At 54.2% G+C, this 13193-nt stretch overlaps 1 protein-coding gene across 8 annotated transcripts in view; it reads left to right on the forward strand.

Moving 5' to 3' along the window:
- The window catches only part of LOC105494835 (HIVEP zinc finger 3), a 424702-nt gene extending 418737 nt beyond the window's left edge, over nucleotides 1-5965 (forward strand). For 6 of the 8 annotated variants that reach the window (XM_011763711.3, XM_011763710.3, XM_024797054.2 and 3 more), the window contains one exon: nucleotides 1114-5965. In XM_011763711.3, coding sequence (XP_011762013.2) covers nucleotides 1114-1929 — 816 coding nt within the window. In that variant the 3' untranslated portion in view covers nucleotides 1930-5965. The remainder of the gene's footprint in view (nucleotides 1-1113) is intronic. The other 2 variants (XM_011763713.3, XM_024797055.2) reach the window with 1 other exon arrangement.
- Nucleotides 5966-13193: the final 7228 nt, after the last annotated feature.

Consider the following 13193-nt stretch of genomic DNA (forward strand, 5'->3'; position numbering starts at 1 on the left):
GAGGCCTCAAGCAGCTTTTACTCATGGCAGAAGGCGAAGCAGGAACAGGCATCTCACATGGCAGAGTGGAAGCAAGAGAGAGAGCTGCGGGGAAGGTGCCACACACTCAAAATGCCAGATCTCATGAGAACTTACTCACTATCTGGAGGACAGTATCAGTCCCCATGACCCAAACACCTCCCGCCAGGCCCCACCTCCAACACTGGGGATTACAATTCAACACGAGATTTGGGCAGGGACAAATATCCAAACGATATCATGTCACTTGCAAGGGGTGTAGCCTTGGATGTGGGTGTAAATACTCATGCAGTTTCCCACCCCCACCCCATCCCCATCTGCCTGTGTTCTTTGAGCAGATGGCAGAACTTAACCAAAACCATCACCATCTCCAATATCACTGTCACCAGTGCCCTCAGAGACACCCTGTGGATCACCAGCACTGTCCCCATGGACAGCACCACCACTGTCACCATTGCACCAACACACCACGGCTGCCACCCCGTCAGCACAGTCACCATCCCTGTCCCCTCAGCTGCCATGACCCCTCAACTGACAGCACCATCGTCAGCCGACCACCTTCCGACACCTTCTCTGTCTCCATGTTGCCATGACCCAGCCCTGTCACTCCTGGAGGAACACTGATCTAGGAATCCTTGATTTTTAATTTTGGGGTCACATTCAAATTCCTGGGGGTGGCAGAAGGTCAAGAACTGCAGGTGGGAACTCACGTCCAAGGGCGAAGCTGGGTGAAGACCATTTAGGAACAGGAGAGGCAGCAGACCCACATAGAGGCCAGGCTCATGGGTGACGACAGGGCCCCACGTTGCTCAATATCCCCTCCTTTGAAGACAGATATGCTGGCCAGAGGCATGGAGACCATGGGGCCTGAGCATACTCATGGTCACTGTCGAGCTGGAGATGGCCCATTCCAGAGATGGCAGCAGGCTCAGCATCACGGGCAGGGAGTCAGGAGCTTGTTCTGGGTTCAGCTCAGCCGGGACTCTGGACTCGCTCTGTGATCTTGGGCAAGTCCCCTTCCCACTTCCAGGCCTCAGCTCCCCATGTGCCCAGCACGTAACCTTCACCTTACCTTGTCTTGTTTTCTGACCCCAGCAGAAGGCCGAGTCCCGAAGTCCTTCCTGCTCACCCAGCCCTGCTCATCCTCTCTCCTCCCGACCATTCTCCGCCCTCCATGACTTCCACGGCCACATCCCGGCCCGGACAGAGGAGAACATCTTCAGTCACCTGCCCCTGCACTCCCAGCACTTGACCCGTGCCCCGTGTCCCTTGATTCCCATCGGTGGAATCCAGATGGTGCAGGCCCGGCCAGGAGCCCACCCCACCCTGCTTCCAGGGCCCACCACAGCCTGGGTCAGTGGCTTCTCCGGGGGTGGCAGCGACCTGACAGGGGCCCGGGAGGCCCAGGAGCGAGGCCGCTGGAGTCCCACTGAGAGCTCATCAGCCTCCGTGTCGCCCGTGGCTAAGGTCTCCAAATTCACACTCTCCTCAGAGCTGGAGGGCAGGGACTACCCCAAGGAAAGGGAGAGGACCGGCGGAGGCCCGGGCAGGCCTCCTGACTGGACACCCCGTGGGACCGAGGCACCTGCCGAGCCCACACCCATGCACAGCCCCTGCACCCCACCCGACACCTTGCCCCGGCCACCCCAGGGACGCCGGGCAGCGCAGTCCTGGAGCCCCCGCTTGGAGTTCCCGCGTGCACCGACCAACCCCGAGGCCTCTGCCACCCCGCCGCTGGACCGCAGCAGCTCCGTGGGCTGCCTGGCGGAGGCCTCTGCCCGCTTCCCAGCCCGGAGGAGGAATCTCTCTGGGGAACCCAGGACCAGGCAGGACTCCCCCAAGCCCTCAGGAAGTGGGGAGCCCAGGGCACCTCCACATCAGCCTGAGGACAGGGGCCCCCGCAACGCTTAGCCTCTCTCCAACTGCTTCAGCATCTGGCTTCCAGTATCCAGCAACAGACGTTTCCAGCCACTTTCCTTGAATCATCCCACTCCCTCAGCCCCATCTGTCCCTCCGTCCAGGAGCTCTCACGGCCCCATCTGTTGTACCTTCCCATGTATGCAGTTACCTGTGCCTTTTTCTACGCCTTTTGTTGCTTAAGAAGAAACAAAACAAATCACATACATACATTTAAAAAACAACAACAACAACCCGTGAGGGGTCTGAGGCTGTGAATAGTTTATGTTTTTGGGGAAAGGCTGATGGTGGAGCCTCCTGACCCTCCCCGCTGCGGTTGGCAGCCACCCACCCCAGAGGCTGGCAGAGGGGAAGGGGTGCACTGAGGGAGAAAGGAAAAGGAAACCTCAAACAATATAGAATTAAATGTAAAAGGAAGCACTCCTGTGTACAGATGCGATCAAGGTTCCTGTTTATTGCCACTTTACCCGCTGCCCAGCTCGTGGCCACCCCTCTCTGCCAGCAGAAAGGTCAGTGTCCCCAGGCACAGGGGCGCAAACAGAGGCAGGTGACCCCCACCCAGGCCCCAGCAGGCAGGCCCAGAAAAAAATAATCTTTTCCTTTTTTTTTTTTTTTTGCAAGAAAATAAAATTATACTTTTCCTAGGATTTCAATGCAAAATAATAGGTGCAGGTAGAAGGAGGAGGGTTGGCTCCCCAAGGGCCCTTGGATACTCTGGTAGTCTGAGTCATAGGCCCATCCTGGCACTCCCCAGGTGGGCAGGCCACCCCACCCACGCACCCCCACTCCCAACACCTCCCTTCTTCACCCCACCTTGGCCCCCTGGGCTGGGGAAGGAGCCCTGACTGTCCGTCCCTGGCTCCCAAGCCCCTGACCAAGGCCTCACTCTTCTGTTGCCTCCTCTGTTCTAAAACTACCCACAAAGGCGGAAGTGGCAGGGCCCAAGCCTTAGGGGTCGTTCCTGAGACTGGGTTTTGGGTTCTGTTTCACCCTGGGGTACAAGGGACCCTGTTCCACTCATGGCTGGGTTTTTCCAGTGCTCCACCACAGGAGTTTGTAGAGAACTGTTTCGGGACCACCCCCTCTCCCTGCCCCACACCGTCCCTGTCTCCACGACCCCAAGGAAATACCCAGAACTGTGGCTGGTGGATATGGCCCGGGCCTGTTCGCTGTCTTACACCTCTTTTTTAAAAAGAGAGGACAGTGTTTGATACTTTGCCCAGCCACCACAGATTCTCGTGACCTAGAGGATTTTTGAATTGTCCTAAGTCATTGGAATTCTCCAAAGCAATCAGTGCAAGCCAGTGCCTCTTCCTAACCCCCCCTCTCTACCTTCAAGAAGCTGCCCTGCATTTCCTGGGGCAAAACTCTACTTTGTAAGAAAAATAATAGGACCAGAAATTTAAATCCCAAATTGAACTATGGAACTTGAACTGTAGTGTGTTTGCCCCAACTGGGAGAGGTGAGTTTTTCCCCAGTGTTCCAGAACTGGTTTTCTTTACTTTCTACAAAGGAGGGCAGCACAGGGACTATGGTCGTGGCCCATGAAGGCTGGGTTTGATGCCACCCTATAAAGAGCAGGGACCTCTCTGGCCAGTCCCCAGTCCTCAGCCAGGCTGTATGAATCAAGTGCCCGCCCCAGGGCTCTTGAGCTGTTGAAGCTGTTTGGGTACAGGACACAGTAGGTGGGGAGGATTAAGGCCCTTCTGTGAGTTCCCTGTGCGGGGCCGTACTTGCCTCTTCCAATTCGTGGCCTTTCCCCGGCCTGGTCCCTACTAGACAGACAAACCAGCCACAGTCCAGCCTGCAGCCAGACCACCTTGTTCATTCATTCTCCTTTGCCTCACTCAGAGCTAAAACAAAAATGAGACGAAAGGCAGGGCCTCCCTGGGGGTCCACTGTGTTCCAGGGGTCTGGGGAGTCAAGATTAGCCAGCAGCTCCTGACTGCTTCCCTCAGGGATGAGGGCTCTCATCCTCCCAAAAGCAGCAGCAAGCCCAGCCTGGACCACACCGTCCATATTGCTGGACAGTGGCCTGGCAGAAAGTGACTCCTCCGAGTCCCAGGAGGCCAGGGCTTTTCCCACCCTTGCCTTTCAGCCCTGACCCATGGGACTGCCCACGGATTGGAAGCTTCAAGGGCTGAGGTCTGGGAGCTGCATAAAGGCCTTTGCTTCAGCCCAGGCTAAAAATCTCCCTGGGCAGGCTCTTTCTGCCCCAGACCTACAATGCAGCAGACTGGGGGCTCTGGTGGACTAGCCCCTGACATTGGTGGGGGGCCCCACACCACTCCACCCCACTCTGCCTTCCAGCTCTCGTGGGCATTTTTCTCCCTGTACTCAAACAGCCTACCCACCCAAGGTTTCCTCCCTGGGCAGCCTAGCAATGAACAGCGCAGCCGGCAGGGCAGAGGCCCGGCAGTCACCGGGCCCGTCAGGCTCAGGCAGAGAAGCCACAGGGGCCGGGAGTCACTGGAGACTATTTCTAAATGATGGGGGGAAATGCACAAATAGAATCTCACCAAAGGGCTGCCTCCACATTGATGCTGTGCCCAGAGGGACACAACCAATGCCACCAGCCTGGGTATATGTCACTGGGCACAGCTCTAACCCCCTCCTCTGGACTCTAGTCCCAGTCCTCTGTGCACAGAGCCTCCGGCCCACAGGTACACCATGATCTGGAGAAAGACGCACGCCCCATGCACGCCCTCCCCTGGGCCTTCTGCCCTGCTCCCAGTCACTTCCAAGCTTCCTGTTTGCCTGTGATGTTATTGTGCCTGTTGAGGGAAGCAGCAGAGGAGGCAGTGGCTGACTTGGCACAGATGCCTGTTGTGTGCTCTTTTGAAATGCGCGGGGTGGCCATTCCTCGGTACAGACTAGCCCTGGTCCTTAGGTGTGGGCAGTAGGGGAGGAACCAACTGGTCGAGGTTTCAAAGCCAAACCTTGCCTTCAGTTGGTGAGTCCTTGCCCCCAGGCCTGCACTCCACGATGCTCTTCACCCTTGGCAATCTCAGTGCCATCCTGGATGGTAACCCCACTCCTCTCTGCTCCTGCCCGCACCTATGGCTCTCACTCTGGCCTCAAGCCTTACGACCCTCCAGGAGCCTGACAGCAGCCAGCTGCCTGCACTGTCGCCTCCATAAGCTCCAACTTCCAGACCCAGAAGTCCCTCTGCTTCCCTCTGTTGGAAAAAGCCTAAAAGAATTAGCTTCCAGATTCCTCTAGCCCCTGCTCCATTCCCACCCAGTCCTTCTGAAGAGGAATGAGCAATACATCTGAGCTGGATTTCTCTCTAGTCCTTTCTCCAGACAAATCCTTCTTAAAGCGAAAGTCCTGGCTGAGCACCTGTCCTTGGGGACCGATCTGCCGTGTGACCAGGGAAAGAAAGTTCCCGAAAGCCTATTCCACCAATTCTGCTTCTGTGTTGTGAATCCAGTCTGCTTTCCATTAGAAAACCGCTTCGGCACTTATGGTCACTTTACTAAATCTAGTATGTAAAAAAAGAAAGAAAGAAAAGAAACAGAAAAAGGAAATGTGCAGGCAAATGTAAAATACAACGCTCTCTGTAAGATAAATATTGGCCTTTTTTTCTAAAAGGTGTATGTATTCTGTACGTGAAATTGTCTGTAGAAAGTTTCTATGTTCTTAAATGGCAATACATTCCAAAAATTGTACTGTAGATATGTACAGCAATCGCACTGGGATGGGGTGGTCTTGCCTGTAATTTTATTTAAACTCCAGTTTCCACACTTGCATCTTGCAATGTTGATATGGTATATATCAGTGCAAAAGAAAAAAACAAAAAAACAAAAAAATCCACGCAGGTCTAAAGCACAGAGTCTGACGTACAAAAGGAAAAATGCTCAGTATTGATGTGTGTGACCTTTGTTGTAAATTACATCTGTACTGTGAATGAGAAGTTTTTACAAGTATAATAATTGCCTTTATTACAGCTCTGGCTGAGTGTTCAGCCTGAGGATATTTTTTAAAAAAAAAATTAGCATGTTGGAATAAATTTGAAAATCCCAACATAGCCCTGCTTGCCTGGCTCATGGTTTTTCTAGAGGGTTCCACGATGTCAGAGTTGGAAGGACACTTGGCATCCCAAGTGCTCATTTTGCTTCAGAGCAATCAGGCCAAGAGAGCGGAGGTGACTAGGCTGCAGTCACACAGCCTAGGACTCTCTTGCAGACCCTGGAAAGACCTCTCGAGGAAGCGCCAGATATAGCACCATCTGGTTTGGGGCCTGTATTTGTTCCCTAGTCTGCAGTGACAAATCACCACAAACTAGGTGACTTTAAACAACAGAAAGTTATTCTTTTACAGTTCTGGAAGCCTTAACTCCAAAGTCAAGGTGTTGGCAAAGTTGATTCCTCCTGGAGGCTCTGAAGGAGAATCAATTCTATGCCCCTCCTAGCGTCTGGTAGCTGCAGACAATGCTTGTCTTTCCCTGGATTATACACTCATCACTCCAGTCCCTGCCTCCACAAGGCCACATTCACAGATTCCAGGCATTAGGACATAAACTTAACTTTCGGGGAGGGCCCCCATTCACCTCACTACAAGATGAATAGTGAATTGGTTCTTGAGTGTTGGCAGTGGGAGAGGCACAGCACTTACTGCCTGTGAGACCTTGGGCAACTCACCTAACCTCTCTGTGCCTCTGTTTCCTAATCTGTAAAGTGGAGGGGCATGATCCATATCTATAAGGGCTGGTGTGGGGGTTAAGTGAGATGGCATATACAGGGTGGCTAACAGAGCCTGGAACATAGTAAGCCTTCAACAATTTGTTTCTGAGCAGGCTTTGCACAGGGTTCTGGGGTTACAAGGGTGGAAAAGATATGGAGTCCCCACCTTTTGTATTGAGCAACGACAGATCCACCACGAGGAGCTCACATTCTAGCAGGGGAGGCCATCATCAGTTACTCAATCACAGTAGCCATCACGGCTGTGGTGGAAGACAATGACGGTGCTAATCCAGAGTGCGTCTGCATCACCCAGGGGACCTTTCCTGGAAAAGTCCTAAGGGTCGGGAGGACGAAGGGAGCCATGAGAAGGAGAGGATAGATTGACTGATGGACGATCAAGGGGGATTCTCAGGGTAAACGCCATCCAGAAGTTTAGTGCTAAGAGCCTAAGAGGGTCTGTTCGTTCAAAGCAATCAGAGGATTAATTGTTGCTGGCTTTTGGGAAAGTTGAACTAGTACAATTCCTGGTGCCTAGTGGGTCCTTCATAGATGCTACTGAATGTTGAATGAATAAATGGTGGCAGTGGATGGTGGTGGTTGAAGAGTGAGGACAAGGTGGGGAAGTGGAGGTAGCAGACACAGACACCTTCTAGGGGCCTGGGCTAGAGACAGGGGAGAGCAGGGGCAGTTGTGGGGGAGCGTGGGGTGCAGAGAAAGGAAGCCGAGTGTGTGATGGGCTGGTGAGGAGACGAGAAGCCAGATGTAGACTCCTCTCCCACTATGGGCCAAAAGAAGGGGAGGGGGGAAGTGCAGATGAAGTCAGCCTATCTGTTTGGTGACAGGAAGTTGGGGACACTCTTGAGGGTGGATTGTATGTGGGAAATAGAGTGAAGTCACCTGAGGAAGCTGCAGGGTGAAAAGATCAAAGACACCTGAATAGGTGTGAATGACCTTTGAGGGGAGCAAGAGGAAGCCACCAGGGAAACAGGGAAGGCACCTGCATAGCATCGCGTGCCAGCTGCCTTCTGTCTGCTCAGTGGTGTGGTTTTTCCAGCAGTCCTCAGCCGCTGGCTGTGGGCATGGGGAAGGTGGCCCAGGGTTAGCCAGGCCACGGGACACAAGGACAATGAGTTGCTGGAGGTGAGTCACTGGCAAGTGAAGAGTGAGGTCACTAGCCACTGAGCCCACATGCTGAGAAAGGAACAAGCAGGCCTGGTTGATAAGGAGAAAGGCCAGTGGTCAAGTGACCACTTGGATGAAAACAAGAAAATGTTGTGAGCTGTCTTAACTCATTGGATGAAGACTGTGTCAGCCACAGGCGTGGGTGGCTGAGGTGCGATGAAAGAGATCACCACTGGGGATGAAGAGGACAGGAAGTGAGCATCCAGGGTGCCGAGTGGGCTGTGCAGGTGGCAAGTGAGGCCATCGCTGAGGATTGCAGGGCTTAAGTGGAGATCCGGGCCGTGAGTCAGGGCGTAACTGTCAGGATGGGTTCTGTTATGCAGCAGAAACTAGCAACCCAGACACTCCGGCTGAATGCAAGGGACGTGTATTTCTTTCCCTCACTATACGTTCAGTGTGGGTCAGCAGGGGAATTATGCTTATCCTAGTCAGAGATCTAGACTGATAGAGGCTCCTTCCCTGTGCTTCCATGACCCCAGGGGCTGAGGCAAGCACAGTACTAGGGGCCTCCCACTGGCAAGTAAATGCTTCTACGTGGAAACAACTATCCCTTCCATGCATATTTTGCTGGCTAAAGAAAGTCACATGCTCACGCCTAATGGAGGAAAATGAGAATAATTGGAAACAGCCCTAATGATAATCATACAAGGCTAGGACTTCTCAGAATTGGAAGAGGAGATGAGCAGATGTCAGCGATGGGAGGGAGGAGGGCCTGACAGTGGTAGCCTCAAAGGTGCTGGATTTTTACAGTGAGCGAGTGAAAAAAATAACAGTCCAGAAGAGGCCCTGGGAGCAAACGTGGCAGCTGGCTTTAGAACCATGGGATGAAGAGCCGTCGTTGGAGCAGGTGCCTGGGGAGCATGTCCTTGGATCATGCGGGGAGCATGTCTCGGTCTAGGCCAGTGGGGAAGTAGACCCCCACAATAGCCCCAGAAGGAGAAGAAAAATAGCATAGTATGTGCCAGGCCCAGTGTCCAGCATTTTACAAACTTGATTTGTAGTCCCTACAACAACCCAGCAAGATAAGAGTTACTGTCCCCCGTTTTAGAGAGGAAAACAGAAGCTCCAAAGGGCCCCAGCAGCCGAAGGTGCACAGCTAGGTAGGGGCAGTATGAGGACTAGAAAACCCTTGTGTGGCTCTCAATGTAGTCCTTCAGGGAACCTGAGGTCCTCCTGCCTCCTCCCGTCTCACACTTGGGCTCCAGGGAAGCCCGGAATCTCAGACTGTCCAGCTGTGACCACTCAGGGTCCAGCTGGGGCTTCTCTCCAGCATCCTCCTGACTTAGTATGGCCATCTGGTAGCCATTTTAGGTCCCTGTGCCTGAAGTCACAGGTGCAAGGAATGACCAGCAGACACCGGGCCTAGATTCCAGTAGCTGAGAGCATGAAAAGTGCCTGTGAATTCTTTCCTCTGCTGTCTGCCAGCAGGCTCAAGGCCCGCCGACCATTCACACATCGCTGGCCAGCAGGCCTCCCAGGCTGCTCTCTAAGGTTCATGAAGCGCTTTCCCATTTGGAGTGGACTAGGACAGGGTGCGCATTCCCATTTACAGATGAAGGGGAGAGCCGAAGATCACACCCTGGTAAGCAGCAGGGCCACTCACCTGTCCCCCTGACCCCAGCCTCAGAGGGCGGTGGCCACTGCTGTCTGCTGCTGAGGCCTTCACCAGGCTTTGTCTGGGTCCCAGTCCAGGTCTGGGCTGGGGCTGCAGGACTCCGGGATCCTACCCTCACCCTTAGGCCTGGGTCCTCTCTGAGCTCAGAACCTGGAACCCACACTCTGTCCTGGAGACTCGGCGGGGACAGGCCACTGTAGATAGGATGGGCCAGCCTGAGATGAGCATGAGTGGAGAGAAGAAGGAAGAGCTGGTGGAGGACACAGAGCAGGTGACGAGGGTGCAGACGGGGCTGTGCTGCTTGGGATTCATCATGGGCACTGCTCAGGAGACCCTGGGAGGAGACGCCTTATAACCTCAGCATCTATTCTAGAGCAGGAAGGTAGGAAGTTTCAGCCCCATTTAACAAGCAAGGAAATTGAGTCACAGTGAAGTTATTTGCCCAGGGTCAGGGTACCAGAGTGGTGACACTGCCTTCCCAAGGACCTCATTGGTAAGTGGCAGGGCCAGGAGTTGAAACCAGGTCCCCACATTTGGGAAGTGGTTAGCTTCCTATGGAAAGAGAATCTGGGCCTCTTTGCTACTAAGCAGCCCTGGAACCTGGGTTGGGGCTGGAGAACCCCAACATGCATATTTCCCAGTCCTTTCCAGGCATCACCTACTTCAGGGGGACCCCACTGCCTACTGCTTCCCTTCCAGATAACATCCGGAGCTGAGAAGTGCTTGGCCCAAGGTCAGGGCTATGATTCCTGATCCCTCAGCAAAGCCACCTGCACCACCCCACCCATCCCTCCTCTACCCCAGGCCTGAGTTCAACTGCCCGTCTCTCTTGCCCAGCTCTGCCTTTTTAGGAAAGGAAAAGAGCAGCCCTGGGGCAGGCGGGCAGGCGGGTGGGTGGGCGGACACGCTAATCCACCTGCTCCCGGCGTCTCTAGTTACCCGTGGTTTGGGGCTGGGCATCCCCAGCTGGGAGTGCCAGTCCAGCCAATGGGTGCTGCCGGCTGAGCTCTCCGCCAGAGCCATACAAGGCTTTGCCACAGCCCAGGCCTGAGCTGGCATACGGCAGCCCCAGCACCAGCGCCCGCCCCGCCCCTGAGCCTGCCAGCCCAGCACGTCCTCGGACTCTGCCTAATCCAGCCTGGGAGCAGATGGGGCTGCCATGCACGTGCACCAGGCCCAGGCCGCTCCAAGGTCAGGGAGGTGGCACCACCAGGGCAGAGACCAGAGTCAGGGCAGGGGCCTAGCTAGCCACGATGATCCTGGTGGGGGTCCAGGGTGATGACGCCTAGGCCTGGTCCAGGCTGCATCATCTCTTGACAGCGACCACCTAGCCTGCCTCCTCCACCTCTGAAGAGGTTCTCAGCAAAGCTAGTATCTGGCTCCTGCACCTTCTGGGGTCTTTCCAGGGATCAAGTCCCAACCCATTTAATCCACCCTGGGTTCAGACCGCATGTTCCTCTCAAAAGTAGGGGTGTCCATTAGTGTGTGCCTATTGTGAGAGCCATGTGTATATGTCCCCTGTGGCCTGCAGGTGGGGACAGACAGCCCCTCCCCAGCACAGCCCACCCCATCTGTCAGCACATAATGCCTCTAACTTAACGCTCATATGATCCCTGGAAGGTAGGAAGTATTAGTCCCATTTAACAAGCAGGGAACTAGAGTCATGAAGAGGTTATTAGCTTAAGGTCAGGGTGCCAGGATCCAGCTTCAGAGCAGTCTGACTCTAGAGCCTGTGTTCTAGACCTCTGGGCACGCAGACCTCCTCTTGGAATTTACCATCCTGGAGGGAAGGGGGACCAATGTCTACAGCAACATGTGAATGCGGGAATGAAAGGCATGTCTGACATATCTGAGATAAGAGGACCCTTTGTTCCTGAATGCTGAGAGTAGAGGGTTCTTCCCAGGCCTCCAATGCACTGACATTGCCCAGGCCATGACTGCCCATGTCTGCAGCGACCCGGACTGGAGAATCCCTGACCACCTCCGACAATTAGATTCTTCACAGAAGCCACTGGGTTCAAGCATCCTTGTGTGTCCTACGTAGGCCAAGCCGAAGTTAGGGCCAAGACTGCGGTGCTCTCCAGGGCCACCCTACAGGTGAAGGAAACGTGCTGGCATGGGGGGTGGGGGTTGGCGGGCCTGGTTGGCATCAGGCTCTGTTTACTCACCCAGGAAAGAAGGAGATAAATATAGACACAGGATTACTCAGCTACAGCCTGGGAAAACCGGCTCCGGAGCCTTGACTTCAGCCCCGGCCCAGCCTCACCTTCACCGGCCTGCCCACACAGTGCCCGCTGCCAGGCCTGCCCTGCCTCCTCTTAGGACTCCCTTCCTACCTGCTCTTCCTGGGACCTGGGCATGCACTTGTCTCAACTCCCATAGCAAGTGAGGAACAGACAAAGTCAGTGTTCGCTTGGGCACTGGGAGTCACCTTTGAAGGCCCAGGTGCTATACCAGTACAGTTTCCTCAGTTTCCCCATCTGTGAGGGGAGGGGCTGGTGCACCCAGCCCTCAACTTCCTTGGGCCTGCATTTAGAGACCACCCAGCAGAAAGGGGGTGAGGCCGGGGTCTGTCTCACACACAAGGAGATGCCAGTCAGAGTGGCATGTGTTGGGGGCTGCCCTCAGACCCTGGAGCCAAGCTGCATGGGCTGGAATCCCAGCTGTGCCAGGTATTAACTGTGGGACTTCAGGCAAGTTATTTTACCTAACTATGCCTCAGTTTCTCATCTCTAAAATAAGAATAATAGTCTATTAATAATAATTATTACATATTACATAATATAAATCTTACACATAGTATAATAATAATTAATAATAATAGTACTGGCCTCCTAGGGCATTAGAGAGAATTAGATGCATCATTGTGTGCAAAGCACTTACACCAGGGCCTAGCACAGAGCAACAGCTACACATGTTTATTAGAATAGTAACCAGCTGTAGCAGCTGGGGTCCAAGGTACACATAGCCTGGGTGGGCCACTCAGACGCTCTCACCTTCCAAAGGACCTGCTGGGCCCTGGTCTACACAGTGGACAGGTCTCTGCTATTCTCAGGCCCTGGCAACTGCTCCTCTGCCTCCCTTCCCTGACTGACAGCTTCTAGAGTCAGATAGACACAGAGTTGGCAGTGGCTCCACCACTTACAGGCTGTGTTACCTTGGACAAGTGACTGGCCCTCTTTGAGCTCAAATGGCCATAACCCTAACCCTAACTTCAAACAGAGAGGCTCGGGGAGGGCCATTTCTCCCACATTTCTCCCTCCAGGGATCGGAATGAGAGTAAATAGGGGAACATGTGGAAAGCTTCCAGCTCAGCTGGGCAAATGGGTTCTCTGCGTTTGATTTCATCCTGACCCACTGCTTTCAATTCCTCCAACTTCCTCCTGTGGCTGTGAGCTTGACCTGAGAAGAGCCACGCCTGGGTACATGACCCTCACCCATGCAAGGGCCCTCAGGTATGGGAAACACGCAGCCTCCCCGTCATGCATGAGTGCAGGTCTCCACTCACAGACCCATGGGGCCCCTAGGAGCTTGTATGTTTCCTCCCGCATAGGCCCCCACTACATGGCACTCATGTGTATCCACACAGCTGTCTGTGTTCACTCTGTACATACCTGCCAGTGCACGCACAGACCTATGCACACACGGACACACAGAGGCACAGCTATGCACGAGCATGGAGAAGCAGGTACCTAAAGCTCTGTCCCTGCACATCCTGGCCAGCACGCACGTTTCCACTCTCAGGGGGCGTCCTAGCCAGGCCTGGCCCCAAGGTG

This window comes from Macaca nemestrina, chromosome 1 (genome assembly GCF_043159975.1).
Source record: "Macaca nemestrina isolate mMacNem1 chromosome 1, mMacNem.hap1, whole genome shotgun sequence".
Lineage (NCBI taxonomy): Eukaryota > Metazoa > Chordata > Mammalia > Primates > Cercopithecidae > Macaca > Macaca nemestrina.